This window comes from Eretmochelys imbricata, chromosome 16 (genome assembly GCF_965152235.1).
Source record: "Eretmochelys imbricata isolate rEreImb1 chromosome 16, rEreImb1.hap1, whole genome shotgun sequence".
Lineage (NCBI taxonomy): Eukaryota > Metazoa > Chordata > Testudines > Cheloniidae > Eretmochelys > Eretmochelys imbricata.
Genome location: NC_135587.1, coordinates 11,563,031 through 11,579,234, shown reverse-complemented (window position 1 = coordinate 11,579,234; position 16,204 = coordinate 11,563,031). Strand labels below are relative to the sequence as shown.

Sequence of the window (16,204 nt, the reverse complement as noted above, 5' to 3'; positions counted from 1 at the left end):
TGCTAAGGGGCTCACGCCGGCATTGGCTCCGTAGTGTAGACAAGCCCCGCCTTTCCCCTGCAGCCCTCCGTCCAAGCACTGTCCACCTGGGAAAAGAATATTCACATGCTCCTGTCCCAAAGGTCCACTTCTCTGATAAAAATGGCAACCAGAATTCACTGCAGGTGAGACAACTTCAGGGGCAACCCTTACTCTTCCTTCTCTCTGAGCCCGGGCAGGGTTGAGAACCGAATGCCTTCAAGCCCAAGAGAAGGCAAGGCCTGGGCCCTGTATGAGAGGCCTGTGTCTATGACAATACCCAAGTTACAGTCTGGACTGATGGATGGTGGTGTCCCTCAATTCCCCATCCTGGGGTGCCTTTTGCACTGCTTCACTCTGAAAGCACCCACTCCTGGTCTGCTCACACCCAGCCTCCAGCATGTATATCATTCCCACCTAAACTATATGAGTTGCTCTAGCTCCTGACTTACACTAGGATACCAGCAATCTCCCAGTCCCAGACTTTCCCCCAGATATGTGCGTTTGTACTGCCCCGCACCCTCCTAGACAATACATGTTCTTCTAAAAACTGTCATTTATTACTAGAGAATGATATATGTACAAATCTTGTTATCCCAAATGGAGTTTCCCTAACCCTTCAATCCAAACACACTGGTTTAGCTAAAACAACAAAAGAGATTTATTAACTACAGAAAGATACATTTTAAGTCATCACAAGTAATGAGGCACATAAGGTGGAATTGGTTATAAGGAAATAAAAGGTAAAACACAACTAACACCTGACTTAACAAGCTAAGTGACTACAAAGCAAAGGTCTCTCTCACCACATGTTCCAGCAATGTTACTGGCTAAACCTCTTTCAGGTGGGATCTCTCCCCCAGTCCAAAGCTGCTTCCTTTGTTCTTCAGGTGTTGACGAGGTGTGAGTAGAGAGCCCGGGAGAGGTGATGGGGTGTCTGCCCTCTCCTCTTAAAGCCCTTTTTCTTGCACAAGACTTGTATCCAGCTGATGTTCAGGAGACCGAAAGTCTGTGTGGCCAGGGGCCTTAAACTGCTTCTTTGTCAAAATGTAGGGTTTTTTTGCCCACACCCTCTCGCCTGGGAAAGAGTGACCACTTAATCAGGTGGTGGTCTGTTTGATCTCATTGACTCTTGCCTGAAGAGTTGGCTGGCCTTTTCTCTCTGGGGAATTGTATGTGACTGCCCTCCAGAACACGTCTTGGTAATATCATATGGTAGAATTTTATACTTTTAACAATGTTGCCACACATTTTACCAGGACAATAACGATCAGCAAATCATGAGTTTTCAAATGATACCTTCCACAGTATGCTTTATACAGAATTAAACTTAGTCTCGTAAAAGGGGTGAACATAGGGGTACAGACTGTCACAGTGCTGTATTTATACTACGTAGGGTTGATCTAGACATGTTACAGGATATAGCAGAGGTTACCATGGTGTTTCTAACACTGGGTGTTAGCACTGGAGCACCTTGCTATTGGGAATCTGTCAGCTATCCCTGATAGGTGTACACCCAAATTCATTGGTACCATTGAGTGTTTGTTTCTCACCCACGGGTAACAATATTGTCATCAAGGACTTTGTAGCTCATGTAAACTACACAAAGTCTCACTCCGCTTGCCAGGCAGTGATGCGGGCTTGGAGGGAGCCCTCCTCTTTCTTTAATCCTTTGAATCAAATCTGCTACCCACAGATTTCTTGTCTCCCACATCCTCCACCAACTGCTGAGTCCTGGAGCTGCATTTTGTACAGGTGACTCATTTTACTCTTTCAAACTCTAGTTCCCCTTCTGCCATATCCGCTCCCCATTTGTGTTCCCCATCTACGTGGCCCAGCGGCCATCCATGTCGCGGGAGTGGAGAAGTATTTAGCTGGTTCTAAATGGACACCTGTGGATGCCATTAAGATGGCTGGGCAGTCCTCCCAGAGCTCCTGCTACATCTGGCTGGCTTCACTTTTCCCCCTTTTCCAGTGCTAAGCAGTAGCTCTCGTGGTCTGAGTTTACCTCTCCTTTCCCTGACGTCCATGGTGACGCCCAATTCCCAAGCCACCTCTGTTCCAGGTAGACTTGGCTTATGCCCACAATCCCTAGAGTCCTGGAGCAGGGGGGAGAGCGGTCCCCTGCGCTCTCTCTGTGTTGGCAACTTGCAACTGCATTGCCTTCATCCTGATCCCCTTATCCCTGGAGCCTGACTTGTGAGCACCACGACTGTACGCATGTCCATGCTCACCCCAGGCCTCAGCAGCAGGAGTTAGCATCGGGTGTTGCCTTCATGAGGGCTTCAACCAGTCCCTTGTGTTGGATGAGCTGAGGAAGCCTGCTCAGAGCACCCTCACGTCTCGGCGGTTCCATTCCCCTTCGGGACTCGGCTGACTCTGGGGGCACGGAGCAGTGCAGGGAGAAGGACATTACGTGGGAGAATATGCATGTTCACAGCTCGGAGGATTAAAGGCCTGTTCTTATCACTGCAGAACAGAGTATTATAAATCCAGCCTTAGAATACCCAATCCCCTCGCGACTCGGCCATTGTTCGGGAATATTAAAAAGCCCTGAGACAGAAATAATCAGTTTCCAAATGACACATTGTCAAATAAAACATTTCTCATATTATCCATTCCTTCCCCTTTCTCTCTCCCTCAGTTGGATAATTTAACATGAAAAATAGATTAAAATGAGGCCGGCTTCAATGCCTCCTAAGTTTGACTTTTTTTTTCAGGAAGCTCTCCCATCTGTGTGTGTGTGGTGTGTAAACTGGGGGCTGTCCACACTGAGGTCAGGGACGGAAAAGAGAATGAGCTGCAAATGAGGAGCTCTTTTTGTTTCTTTTTTCTTTTTTTTTAAGAGTGCTGCTCAGTAGCAGTGCCCGGTGTGCGATGGATTGCTTCCGCCAAGCACTGGAAGAGCAGGGAAGGCCTGGGGAAGTGCACTGAGTCTTCCTGGGACCAGCAGCACGGCTGTGAGCAGCCCGCAGGGGCTATTGATCTGTGTCGAACTGGGGCGAGCAGGGGGCCTGTGGCTCTGGCCAAGAGAAGTCTCCCGTGCAGCGATAGGGAGTGCGGTGCTGGCTCCGGGCAGCGGCCCCAGGAATGCTGAGGGTTAGTATTCCTCGTGTGTGCTCCCCCAGCAGTCTGAGTACATGAGCCATGTTTCGCCGCACATCAGTGCGTTGCTGCCCGCGGCCTGGGGCCTGGCTGCGCTCGGGGAGGGATTAAAAGGCCGCCTCCTTGATGTTTTGCGTAGGGGGAGGATTTGCACATTTCTGCCCTTTCCCAGCCAGCTTGAGTTGGTTCAGACCCCGCTGCCCAACTTGCTGCTGCAGGGGCGCTTGAGGTCATGGGGGGGCCCCCATCCCATCAGGGACTGGCTGGAGTCTGTCACAAATGTAACAGGAAACCTCTATACAGTGTTCCCCTACTTCCCTGCACAAAGACACATCCAACCTGGCCCCCCACCTGTTCTCCCCCCCCCCCCACCTTTGGCAGAGCAGTTTGGTGCGGAGGAGGAGTTGGAAGAGAAAGCTGCCCTTGGCCTTGAAGACAAGCCATTCAACCAAGTGGTTTGGCAGGGGATTCACTTGCACCAGCCCTGTAATCTTCAATGGCATAGGCTAACTCCAGGCCGGAGGAGGGAACATCAGACTAATCATGTCTGTGGCTCTGTGCAGTTTGTGATATCCCTGAAGCAGAAACATCTCGGTGGGCCCAATACAATAGACTGACAATTTTATTTGTCGTGGTTCAAGCTACTTCCCCAAACCACATCTGACTGCAGCAGCCGTGGGTGGACGCTGTGTTAATCTGGTTTGCCAGCTGCAGGCCCCTGGCAGCCAGAGTGGCTCCACTTTCACCGATGGTTCAGATCAATGTCACATCTGATCCCTTCACACTTTTCCTTCCCTCCTCTGGCTTCAGTTGGCAGGTGCTTTTCCAATGGTAGGAATGTCCATGGCTGTCCAGGGCTTTTCCCCCCAGTGCTCAGACTTTCTTCTGGATCAGTCGCAGACCCCTAGGTAGGTAGGGGAAATGTCTGTGGAGGACTGTGCCTGCAGGGGACTGTTTGAATGGGGCACTGAGCATTAGGGCTGTCCGGAAAACCAGACTTCCGTTCTGAGAGACATCCCACCCCTGAAGAGCCACTAGCCCATTGGCTAGAGCATGCTCTTGGGAGACCCAGGTCCAGAGCTGTGCTGTGCCTGTTTCAGCCTCCTAGAAAGTCTCCACAGTCTCCCCCGTCCCAGGTGAGGGCCTGCGCCAGGGTATTGGCTATTCCGGGGCGGTTAGGTCTCTGGTTTTGGCCAGTAATTGCATCCTGAACCAGAGAAACCTTCCTGGTGAACAGATACAGGGACGTGTCTGAGAAAAGCTTCATTTTTGAGGAGTTGGCATTTTCTGAGGATGATTTCACAGAAAAGTTCCTGACCTGCTCTAGTGAGCATATAAGGGGGCATGTCCCCTTTCCCTGTCTGAGGGGTAGGGTGTGTTAGGAGCAAGCAGAGGGCACTCTTCTTGGCTCTGAGTGTTAGGGCAGGGGGGAGCCTGTCAGAGCTGTGGGGGGCACTTTGAATGCACTCAGATCGCTGGGGTGTCCATCCCTGCTGTTGAGGAAACAGCCCATGTCCGGTGCTGAATGGTGCAGAGCTTTCACTGGCCTAAGGCAGCCTGAACATCTCCATTCCTAGCTTTCCAGCTGCCGCTTTCACTCAGGCAGCTTGATAGGTGGGTTCCAGTCTGGCTCTGCCGCTCCTCCTAAGCTAACAGCCACGAGGCTGTGTCCCTGGGCTGGAGTGGGCAGCAGGGATGATCTCCAGCAGGCCCTGCATTTAGACACCCGAACGCTGATACACAGCGCTTGGGTAATGGAAAGCTCCTGCTGGCAAATTGCTTGTGCTTTGCGGGAGAATCTCCTGTTTGCGGCCAGAAGCTAACACCCCAGAAGAGATTCTCGTTTTCCAGCCTCTGCCTGCTCCCGCTTGGTTCTGAGGCCAGGGCGGGATGGGTGAGGGTGTTGTCTTCTAAAAATTCCTCTGCGTCTCCCCCTCCGCCCTTCTTATCTGATGGAGCTCAGAGCTCTGCGGCCTCATTCCTCGTAAATCCAGCCTACCCACTTCCTACCTCCCCTTCCATGAAAATGACTGACTGGACAGCGTGAGCTCGTCCGCCGGCTGCTGCAGGAGTGTTGTGTGATGCCACAGGCAGCTCCGCTGTAAGGCCACTGGATGGTCATAGGACATGCTGTACCTCGTCATGCGTGAAGGCCGCCATCTTGGCTGACCTCAGCGTTGGACCGGGATGCTCCAGAGCTAAAATCTGGAGTTGCCACCGCTTGAGCTAACGGTCTGTAGTGGAGCGGTTGTAAGAACTTGTATCCTCTGCACCTCAGCACGGAGGGGGACTTTTAAGACACCCACCGGTGGGTTACACATGCAGGATTGCTGCAGCTGAATGGCCCCAGCGTCCCCAGGGGTTCCAGTCACTGCAGGGTAGGGATTGTGCATCGCCCTTATGTCATGGTGTCGCCATGTTGCCCTCCGGGGAGACCCTTGCTGCAGGGTCTCTGTGGCTGTGTGGTCGAGTGGATGAAGTGGTACAGCTGGGTGTGTCATAAATCAACAGGTGGAAACTCCCCACCCCCATGAATGACTCTCCCAAGAGGCCATGACCTGCCTGGAAGCGGAGCTCCAAGAAACATTATAATTCATATCACTGTCATGCCTTAGAGTCCCAGTCATGGACTGGGACCCCATTGTGCAAGGCACTGTGTGCACACACACAGGGGAACAGAAGATGGATTCCCTCTTTTTCAAACTCTCTTGCGTACCCTTAGTCTCCCCTGATCCTGAGCGCCGAGGAAGAATCCTCACACAGTCTGTGATCCTCCCCTTGTGTGCCCTTCTCCCAGTCACAGCTGCAGGAGTCTTTTCTGGCCGCTAATGCGTTCGGTTTCCCGACAGACACTGTCTGCTAAATTGGGAAAGTCATGCTGAGCAAAGTCATTCCGCCTCCCTGAGCCCTTCTTCCTATTAGTGTCCATTACAGAACCAAATGAGAAAACAGATGAGGCTGGGGAGGGGATCCTAATGAGAGCTGCCATATTGCGTTTTTACGGCAGATTGGGCTGGGCCAGGAAAGCTGTGGGCTCCTCAGAGGCCCCTCTCCTTATGGCAATCTTTCCTCGCCTCCTAATGCTGCTCCCTGGTGCTCCAGGCAACCAGCTGCTGGATTCATGACCAAATATACCACTGGAGAAGCAAAGGTCCAGGTGGTGCCCCCAGGACCTAGCAACCAAGGACGGCTTTGCACACTTCCCAGCCCTCTGCAACCAAACCAACACTTCCTGAGACTTCCCCCACGTCCCAGGGCACCCCATGTTCTGAGCAGACCTCTCTATTCCTGATCTCTTTCCATCTCTGACAGGGACACTGCCTCCGTTACTCTTGGTAACTTAGAGGCCAAGAGGTTTTCCATTGGGCAGGGGTTGGGGGGATAAAAAAGCAGGTATAACTTGTGGAAATAGGCTGTGGATGGGTAACTGTGCCTGAAGGCTGGGGGTGTGAGCGGCTTCTTTACCATACACAACACTGCAAGAGGACCCATTCCATCCACTATACACAAGCGTGCGGCTGTGTAGGTGTCCACCAGAAGCCACGAGGCGGGTTTGTGAGCGTGAGACCGTTCTGTTGTACATGAGTAGGAGTTTGTGGGGGTGGAGGGGTGATGCTCATCCACCCCACATGGCGATGTGGGTGTTGGGGTGCACGGGGACCCATTCACCACACTCGTGACCTTGTGGGTGCGATTGTGAGATCCACCCACCATGCATGAATGTGCAGGGGGCGTAGGGGCATGCTAGAAGACTGCCGTGCACGACCCTGTGGGTGTACGTGGTATCTCGCCATCTGCATCACGTGTGATATTGTGTATTCCTCAGCGGCTTTCTTTTGAAGTTGAGTGTGACTGCATTAGGGTGGAACCGGCTCAGAACACGGGCAAAGATTGCACTATTGTGAAACCAGTGAGTGAGTCTGCTGGATCCATCCCGCTGTCGTTGGCTGAGGGTCTGTCTCCCAAGCCAGCTCATCTTGTGAATCGCATTTTTTAGACACTAGCTTTTTATAGATTATCCTGTTTGTGTCTCAGATCTCTCTGTGCGCTCACAGTGTTTTTACTGAATACAGATGAAATATTTACATGTCAGTTACACGGTTTGTAAAGTTCCTGGATTTGGGCATTCATTTTCCAATATAAATTCCTCCCCTGCCCCAGCAGTTACATGTCACGCTATAAAGCCCTGATCGTTCACGCCACTCCTGATTTACCTGCCCTGGGATATTTGTCTGCCACAATATGAAACTGACTGGAAGCTGCAGCGGGGATCTCAGAGCGGCTTGCAAATGGCAAGCGCATTTCTCTTGCCTGCCTGCGTTAGGTGCCCACTTGAAAGACAGACCTCCAGAACAGGTGCAGTGTGGACTGTGGCAGTGAAGACTTCTCCATTGCTGCCCAGCCTGGGTGCCTTCACTTGGAGAGATCACCTCTGAGGATGGACCTGCATTAGGAAGCACTTTTACCACTGTTCCCATCAGAGCATCTGCCAGGAGGGCGTATGCGATACTGCTTCAGAGGGGTAGCCTTGGGCTGAGGCACTGGGCTGGGAGGCAGTTGATCCAGGGTCAACTCTTGCCTCTGCCACAGCCTCCCTGTGTGACTTAATCTCTCAGTGCCTCTGTTTCCCATCTGCAGAATGGGGAATAAAGCTTCCCTACCTGACCAGGGAGTGGGGAGGTAAGGATAAATTTAGTGATGGTGAGGTGTTCAGTGTAAATAATAGATATAAATATATAAATCCATCGCAGTGATATATTTGATAAGATCGTTTTTGGCTTGGAGAGGGAAAGACTGGGCCCCGGAATTGTCCGAGTCGTTCCTGAAGAGCGGTGTTGCTCACCAGCTGTAGGAAAGGTGGCCCAATGGCGATGGTGCTAGACTGAGATCCAGATTCAATTCACTGCTCTGCCACAAACATTGCGTGACCTTGGGCAAGTCACTCGGTGTCTCTGTCTCCGCTCCCCATCCGTACAATGTGGATAGCAGCACCGCCCTGCCTCCCAGGGGTGGTAAGGATAAATGCATAAATATTTTGAGGCCTCCGCTATCATGATAATGGGGGCCAGATAGGTACGTCTTCATTGCAGCTGGGGATGTGGTGTGCAGCTCATGCAGATGTACCCACACTAACGGTAATCTTGCTAGATGGCTAAAAACATCCGTGAGAATGCAGGCTTCATTACGGGCTGGATATGCAAGTACGTTCCTAGGGTATAGTCCAGGCTGCCTCATCTTCAGCTGCTGGTTTTATCCGGCTAACTAGGTTACAGCTAGTGCAGGTACGTCCACCTGAGCTGCGGTGTGGACGTAGCCCTACCCTGCAAGTTCTTGAAGCGTGCGCTCTCCATTCAACCGCTGTAATGGCACCAGTGCGACCCCTCCAGTGTAGATGTGCTGGTAACCAGGATGATTCCCACTGGTGCAGCGCATCTCGTTTCGGGGGTTTGCAATGGTGGAGCACTTTGCTTTATCTTCATTCTGTTCTTAGATAATCGCCCCCTTGCTACCAGGAGGGAGTGGGAGCTATTGCAATATGTAGGTTGATATCTAATGAGTCAGATTAGCTGGATCAGCCGCTAATAGAATTGACCCTGCCCCATGGAAATTGAGTACCGTGCAGTTAGCTGTGCCGGCGTCTTTTGGCTGAGACCTTCTGACATCCCCTCTGCTCTGCTGAGACTTCAGATCTTTCCCCCCACCCCTGTTTTTTGGACTAAGTGTTGGCCCTTTGTCCTTGGCCAGAAGCTTTCCTGCCCATGCAATATGCTGTGTGCTTGTTAGGTTTCCTGGCTGCTGCCTCCACCCCAGAGGTGGCTGCATTTCAGGAGCGAGTGTGGTGGTTTTCCTGACAGCTGGCACTTTGCAAAGTGCTTTGGGATCATCCCGGATGAAAGGGTGCTCCAGAAATGGGGGAGGAGGGGAGATGGTGATGCTGTCCTGGTCCCTTGTGGGGTCTGGAGGGAACAGAGCAATGCAAACTCTGAGCTTCTGTTAATGCTTCTCCTTTGCTCTCCGGCAGGGTGGCCTGATCGCTCTGCTCCTGCTCCTGCTGGTGTTCACGGTGGCGCTTTATGCCCAGCGGCGATGGCCCAAGCGCCGCCGGATCCCCCAGAAGAGCGCCAGCACTGAAGCCACCCACGAGATCCACTACATCCCCTCGGTGCTGCTGGGCCCGCAGGCCCGGGAGAGCTTCCGCAACTCGCGCCTGCAGGCTCACAACTCCGTCATCGGCATGCCCATCCGCGAGACGCCCATCCTGGATGACTACGACTTCGAGGACGAGGACGAGGTCCCGCAGCAGGTGGAGGCTGGCGCGAGGGAGGACGAGTTCGGCAGCCAGGTGACGCGGACGCTGGAGAGCCTGGGCAGGGGCGGGGAGGAGAAGCCCGAGTTCGAGAAGAAAGGTTTGTCGCTTCCCTTCCTATTTACTCCCTCCCTGCTGGCCAAACAGCCAAATGTACCAGAGGGTCATTAGGAGGTGGTAGCTGATCTCGGAGGCGCTGGTTGGCAGCCATCCCATTCATGGCCTCCGCTCTCCTCTTGCTCAGTTGAGTTCATGCTCTGGGACACCCAGCTTCAAATGCTTTAAAAAAAAAAAAACAGAATCGGGCAGCAGCCTTCACGTAGGGAACCTGGCTGCTCGCTCGCTCATCTGCGACTGTACTGCAGGCATATTCTTGATCAGTGCTTCAAAGGGGGGAAACTCTGATTCGGTGATGGTTAGTGCAGCGAGGTCTCCGTGCCATGTGTGCCTCATCGCAGCTTCTCGGGCGGGAGCCAGTCCTGGGTCTCGGGCGTCGTCTCCGTTAGCCCGTGGCCTGCTTTTCTGGCAAACCATCCTCGCCAGGGGTTTTCACACTGGGGATTCTTTACAGCGTTAGCCGGGTGGGGCGCTGAAAGAGAGATTCTCATGCTTTAAAATAACACAGCCTAGCCTCTATCGAGAGCTTTTCATCTTCAAAAACACTTCGCAAACGCTGATCCTCACCCCCTCTCCTAAGATTGGTATTTATGAATATTCCCCATTTCTCAGAAGGAGGGGGAAACTGAGGCACAGTTTGGTAACTTGTCCTAGGCTGAAGAGGGCACTGGTGTGAGTGCCTGCGATGACCAGGCCGTGTGATTGCACACACATTCCTCAGCTAGCCTGGCAATCTCGCTTTGCTGGTCAGATGATGTAGCATTAAAGTGAAGTACCAGAGAAACCCATGTGCGTAGGAAGTTGGTGGCATTACAGCTTCCCGTGCGTTTTACTTTATTTTCTCCCCCGTCAAATCCTCCTTGAAAAATGAATGGTCAGAAACCTTCCATTTCCAACAAGCGTAAGAATTTTCACCACCGCGTGCCCTGCCGGGCTAGCGAACTTTTAGCTGTAATTCTGTGCCCGTCCAGCACAACTGGTGCCGGCAGTGGTGGAAGCGGCAGTGTGGACAGGGATCGTAGGTCTTTACTGTCATCATGGATTGTACAATACGATGGTAGACAACCCTGAATGCCTGAATCTCACTGACACTACAGCTTCTGGTGTGGCGGCCACTTAGACCGGGAGCTCTGGGGCAGGGACGACCGTTCTGGTCTGCTTTGGTGCAGCGCTTTGTACAGTGGAGTGCTGGTTCGTGCATGGGGCTTGGAGGTACAATTGCAACAAAAATAATAAATAGTAATAACAACTTTAGAGCTGCGTGGATGGTGGATTATGGCTGCAAGTCTGATGGTTATAGACAGATCTGTTAAGGCTGTAGCTTGACAGACAGACAGTAGCATCCTGGAAAGGGTGAATGTCCCACCTCAATTGGGTGTTAGCAGAGAGGCATTAATTAGGCCAGGCTGTATTCTGTAGTTTCTAACGGGGGCGGGGGGGGGGGGTGTTAAGAAGTGTGCATATCTCTCTCCACATTGAGGGAGGGGGCGAAATTCAGAGTAGATCTTCGGGTCTGCACTCCAAGGGAGGAGGACATCTGAGTGCTGGAGCAAGTCCCCTAAGTGCAGTCTTCCTGGAGCTGATCTGCAGCTGGGTGTGGCCCTGCCTGTGTGTGTGTTCGAGGAGGTTTGAAGAGCCTGGCTCAGCAAGACAGGTTAAAGGGGGCTCATGCTGGCAGAACAGGTAGGCTCAGTGGTATCTCAGCGCATCAGGTGGCTTCCCAAGGGGTCCAGCCCGTCACACAGAGGTCCACAGCTGTTATGGTCTCTTGTGGGGGCAAGTGCCAAGAGAGCTACGTGCAGGCAAGTCTCCACTGAGGCCGATGATTCTAGTGGCATGTAGCTGTTGTGGGAGGCCAAAAGATGGCCAGCGTGAGGCAGTCTCTCGGGGGTTATAATGTGGAACGATCCCATGGACAGCATTGCAGACGAGAGCCGCCCCCCCCTTGAATTTGACCCAGAATTCAATGGGGAGCCAGCCCAGAGAATGGGGCACTGGGGCAATATATTCTGATCAGCTTGTGTTATAGCTCTTTTAATGTGGTTCGTTTTGTACAGAATATAGGGACAGAGGTACAATAACCAAGCCTGGTGGTCACCAGTACGTGGATGGCTGTGTCTGAATCGCACAGTGTTTTCGCCCCCCATCTGTTAAAAAAAGGGGCTATTTGGCAGTCGGAGTGAGCTATTGGGGTATCCAGAAGCAGGGAGGGGTCCAGGTGAGCACAGGATTCAACATAGCTGTAGCGATCTCTGGGCAGGCTTTGCCAGTGCAGGTTGAGGATACAGATGTGACAAGTTATTTTCTATTCAGTTCTGTGACTACTCCCTGGGGAGAGGATATGAGAGAGAATGACCCATGCGTGACAGATGTTAGTGATGTCATTTAATGCACCTTGGGAAGGTTCTCAGATGCTACAGTCATCAGGGAGGTGTAAAAATCTATCTAGAATAGAGCAGACTGACTCTAGTTCTGCTCTCAACCTAAGATACAATTCACTCTGCCAGACCATGTGTGTTTGGAGGAACTGAACTTGGGGAGACAATCCAGCTTTGCTCCTGCATGCTCCCTGCTAGGTGTGGGCTTTCTAGGCAGTTATTTGGATGAAGATCTGATAAACTGCACAATTGGTGGATTTGTTTCTCCTGCACAGAAGGGAAAGCGCTTTCCCCAGAGTGCTCTGGCTAATGCACATTTGATTGCCTGCATTTTTAAAGCCTGTCTCTCCAAAACAGTAACACCCACCTCTGCTTATCGCAATGTCATTTTAAAACATATAATATCATTAACCTGCAGCACACAGTAAAATGTATCCAAATAAACAAAAGCAAAGTGCATTTGTTCTACCTGCTAGCAATATTTAGGGCAGGAGTAGATCGCAATGCTGCACAAGTCCCCCTCTCAAATGGAGTGGGAATAACTTTTTCCTTTCCTAGCGCCATCATTCTCGAAGCTAGCAGGCTTTGATTCAGCATGTAAATGCTTGCAAACTCCATTCAAGTGTGAGGTCGCTGTTAATACTATAGGAAGCTCAGTTTGCAACCAAGAGCCTTTAAGGCGGCAACGCCTGGGTGTCAAGACTCCGGAGTTCTAGTTTTGTAGCTGACTTACCCTGTGACCATGGGCAAAATCACCGAGGGCCTGATGTTCAGAGATGCTGAGTCATCAAAGTCAAGTGGAGCTATGGGTGCTCAGCAGCTTTGGAAATCAGGGCCCTAGAGTCCCGGGCGTGGAGCCGGGAGCCGAATCCTGGGGCCGGCAGCTTGGACCCTGGGTATGGGGCCAGCAGCTGGGACTCTATGCAAAAACTGCAGCACCCCCGCACTCCTACTTCCTATGCCTATGCTGTTGTGCTCCAATGAGCATGTAGATACCCCAGTGCCCTTTTACAGCCCCTAGGTGCCGATCGGAGCAGGTCCTTTCAGCACCCTCCGTTGAATGCACGTGCCAGATATCGGGCCTACAATGTTAACAAAATGCTTCCCTGGTTCTTCCCTCTGTGGCAGAATCTTCGTGTGCCATGCCTGCATTTGCTTTTTTATTCTTTAACATTCTCTTGTTTGTTTTGCTTTTTTATACATTATTTAGGGTTGTATGGGTTGGGAAAGACAGAAATAACTGAATTTTCAATAGTTTTGAGAGCAGAACGGTAAACAAGATCTAGGGCAGAATATTAAACTCTGCGAGGGTTTCAGGAATTGGTGATAAAATACGTTTTACATTGACTGGTAAATTTCCCTTCTGTATGGCTTCTAATAGCCAATCTGCGTTGCCAAAGATGCCTGCAGACGTCTATTAGCCTTGGGTTGTGTAAGCAAATGTTACCGACTGTTCAGTTTAAATTAATAAACTTATTTTGTTTCAGTTACCCTTCTCCATACCTTACTCCATGAAGTGGCCTTAGGCTGTAAGAGCGGAGCTGAGGGGAATCTAAAACTAAAAGGGGTAGGGGGAACCCGCTCAGAAATTAAGTCGCTTTCCAAGTACTTTAACCAGAGGTATCTGTGGATTTGGATTGATCCTGTGATCTAGCTACTGTGAAAATGACCTTACCCAAGACAAGGCAGCTGAGGGAAAACCTGGGAAGATATTCAGAGCAATGCGTGGATACAGCCTTGTCTTTCCCATTTGGCCTTCTTGACCCCCATGGCTCAATCCTCATCTGTCACTTTGAAATGGAGTGCCCCAGCACTTTGTTGTCAGGATATCGCTGGAGCAGCCCTGTCCTGTGCTCTTGGCTCTCCTTAAACTCCCACTGATGTAATGGGGCTTTCGACCTCTCGGGTGATGCAAGATTTGGCCCATGATTGGTGCAATTTAATTTAGTCCCATTAACTAAAGTGGGAGTGGCAGGCGCTCAGCACCTCTGAAAACCAGGCCAATTAGATGCCCTTAGCAGGAGATTTTTCAAAGTATGTGTGCTACTTTCCTATTACAGCCACCCTAGACTCATGCCAGTAGGAGGTTTAGCTCGCCTGCCCTCACTGGTACATTAGTCTGTTTTTTACTAAACAACTGCCTGTATTTGCCAGGCACTCCTGGTCTGAGCCAAACGCCTGGCACCGGGATTGCCAAGGAAAATCTTGGTGCATTAGGCCCAGATCCTCAGAATTATTTAGGCACCTAACTCCACCTGATTTCATGGATCTAGGCCAGGGGTGGGCAAACGTTTTGATCCGAAGGCCACATCTGGGTATGGAAATTGTATGGCAGGCCATGAATGCTCACAAAATTGGGGGTTGGGGTGCGGGTGAGGGCTCTGGCTCGGGGTGCGGGCTCTGGGGTGGGGCTGGGGATGAGGGGTTGGGAGTGCAGGAAGATGCTCTGGGCTGGGACTGAGGGGTTTGAAGGGCGGGTGGGGGGTCAGGGCTAGGGCAGGGGGTTGGGGTGTGGGAGGGGGTCAGGGGTGCAGACACTTGCCTCAAGCAGCTCCCAGAAGCAGCGGCATGTCCCCCTCCAGCTCCTATGTGGAGGTGTGGCCAGGCAGCTCTGCATGCCGCCCTGTCCGCAGGCGTTGCCCCTGCAGCTCCCATTGGCCATGGATCCCAGCCAATGGGAGCTGCGAGGGCTGTGCTCGGGGTGGAGGCAGCGTGCAGAACCCCTCTGTTTGCCCCTTCTCGTAGCAGCCGGAGGGGAGACATGCCGCTGCTTCCAGGATCCGCGTGGATCGGGGCAAGCCCCCAAACCCACTCCCTGGCAAGAACTCGAGGGGTGGATTAAAACATCTGGAGGGCCGGATGCGGGCCTCGGGCCGTAGTTTGCTCACTCCTGATCTAGCCCTTAGGGTATAAAACTGGCTGCCTTTTCCCCGTTCTGCCTTTCCTGCATCACCTCTCTACCCATCAGCCTGGTCCCCAACCCACCTTGTAGCAGGCAGTCAGGTCTCGAGAGGCACCGCTAGGCTGGAGCGATGCTGTCCCAGCTTTCCAGTGGGTAGTTTAGCATCCAAGGAAGATGGTTCTCGCAATGCAGCATTTTAACAATGCATCGGCTGGGACTTGTCCCCAGGCTGCAGACAGTGACATGACTAAAGCTGCCCCAAAAGACTCTTTTGCGTGTCAGTCCCCAGCAGTAACTGCCCTGGAGGGTGAATCAGATGAAGCTGAGGCATTTGCTATTCCTCTTACTTTCTCATACGTGGCCTGGCACTTGACAGGTGTTGTGTGCAGTCAGCGCAAAGTGATTAATTGGGGGGTAAGAGGTTTGATGAATGCTGGACGCCCATGAGCTCAGACCCATGGGTGTGCCAGCTTGGCAGGAAAGGGGCCTTGTGGCAGTGCAGGGACGGAAGCTCCCCTGTCGTTAGGAATCCATGCACACCACTCCGGGCAGCCACCAGCTGTTAGGATCAATGGCACTTTCCTGGAGGAGTAGCATTTCCCCCCCTGCTTTGTTTTCATTTGATTGGGGACGGGGGGTCGTGTTTGCCCATCTCGAGGAGGATTCTGGCTGCATGCAACATCCAGCCCGATGGAGAAACCTCTGCCAGGCTTGGGATATTATTTAGAAGGAATGTCTATTTCACAAACCATAGGTGTGCTGAGTAGAGGGTGCCATAGGGCCAAGTGCTTTCCTGGTGCATGGCAGCTAAGCAAGCAGGAAACCAGCCCCCACGTGTGCTACTTGAACTGCTGAAGTTGGAACCCGGTGCAAACGAACACAGGCGCGATGCATGCAATGGCAGTTGGCAACAAGCACATCTGAGTGATAAAGTTAATGAAATTACAGGATCTGACCTGATATAGGGCTCTGCTATTGATAGATAAACAGCAGGGCAAAGGTGAGATATTTCTTTTTCCCAGGCAACAGACTTTAATCTGGACACATCATACACTTCTGTCCAGGTTCCTTCCCCACTCTGAACTCTAGGGTTCAGATATGGGGACCTGCATGAAAGACCCCCTAAGCTTATTCTTACCAGCTTAGGTTAAAACTTCCCCAAGGTACAAACTTTTACCTTTTGTCCTTGGACCTTATGCTGCCACCACCAAGCGTGTGCAACAAAGAACAGGGAAAGAGCCCACTTGGAGACGTCTTCCTCCCAAAATATCCCCCCAAGTCCTACACCCCCTTTCCTGGGGAAGGCTTGATAAAAATCCTCACCAATTTGCATAGGTGAACACAGACCCAAACCTTTGGATCTTAAGAACAATGAAA

The 16,204-nt window shown here is 51.9% G+C and overlaps 1 protein-coding gene across 1 annotated transcript in view; it reads left to right on the top strand.

The window, feature by feature from the left end:
* Window positions 1–16,204, top strand: part of ASTN2 (astrotactin 2) — a 595,119-nt gene that overhangs the window by 132,449 nt on the left and 446,466 nt on the right. Inside the window, 1 exon segment of the mRNA XM_077835839.1 lies at window positions 9,146–9,530. Within this exon segment, the coding sequence (XP_077691965.1) occupies window positions 9,146–9,530 (385 nt within the window).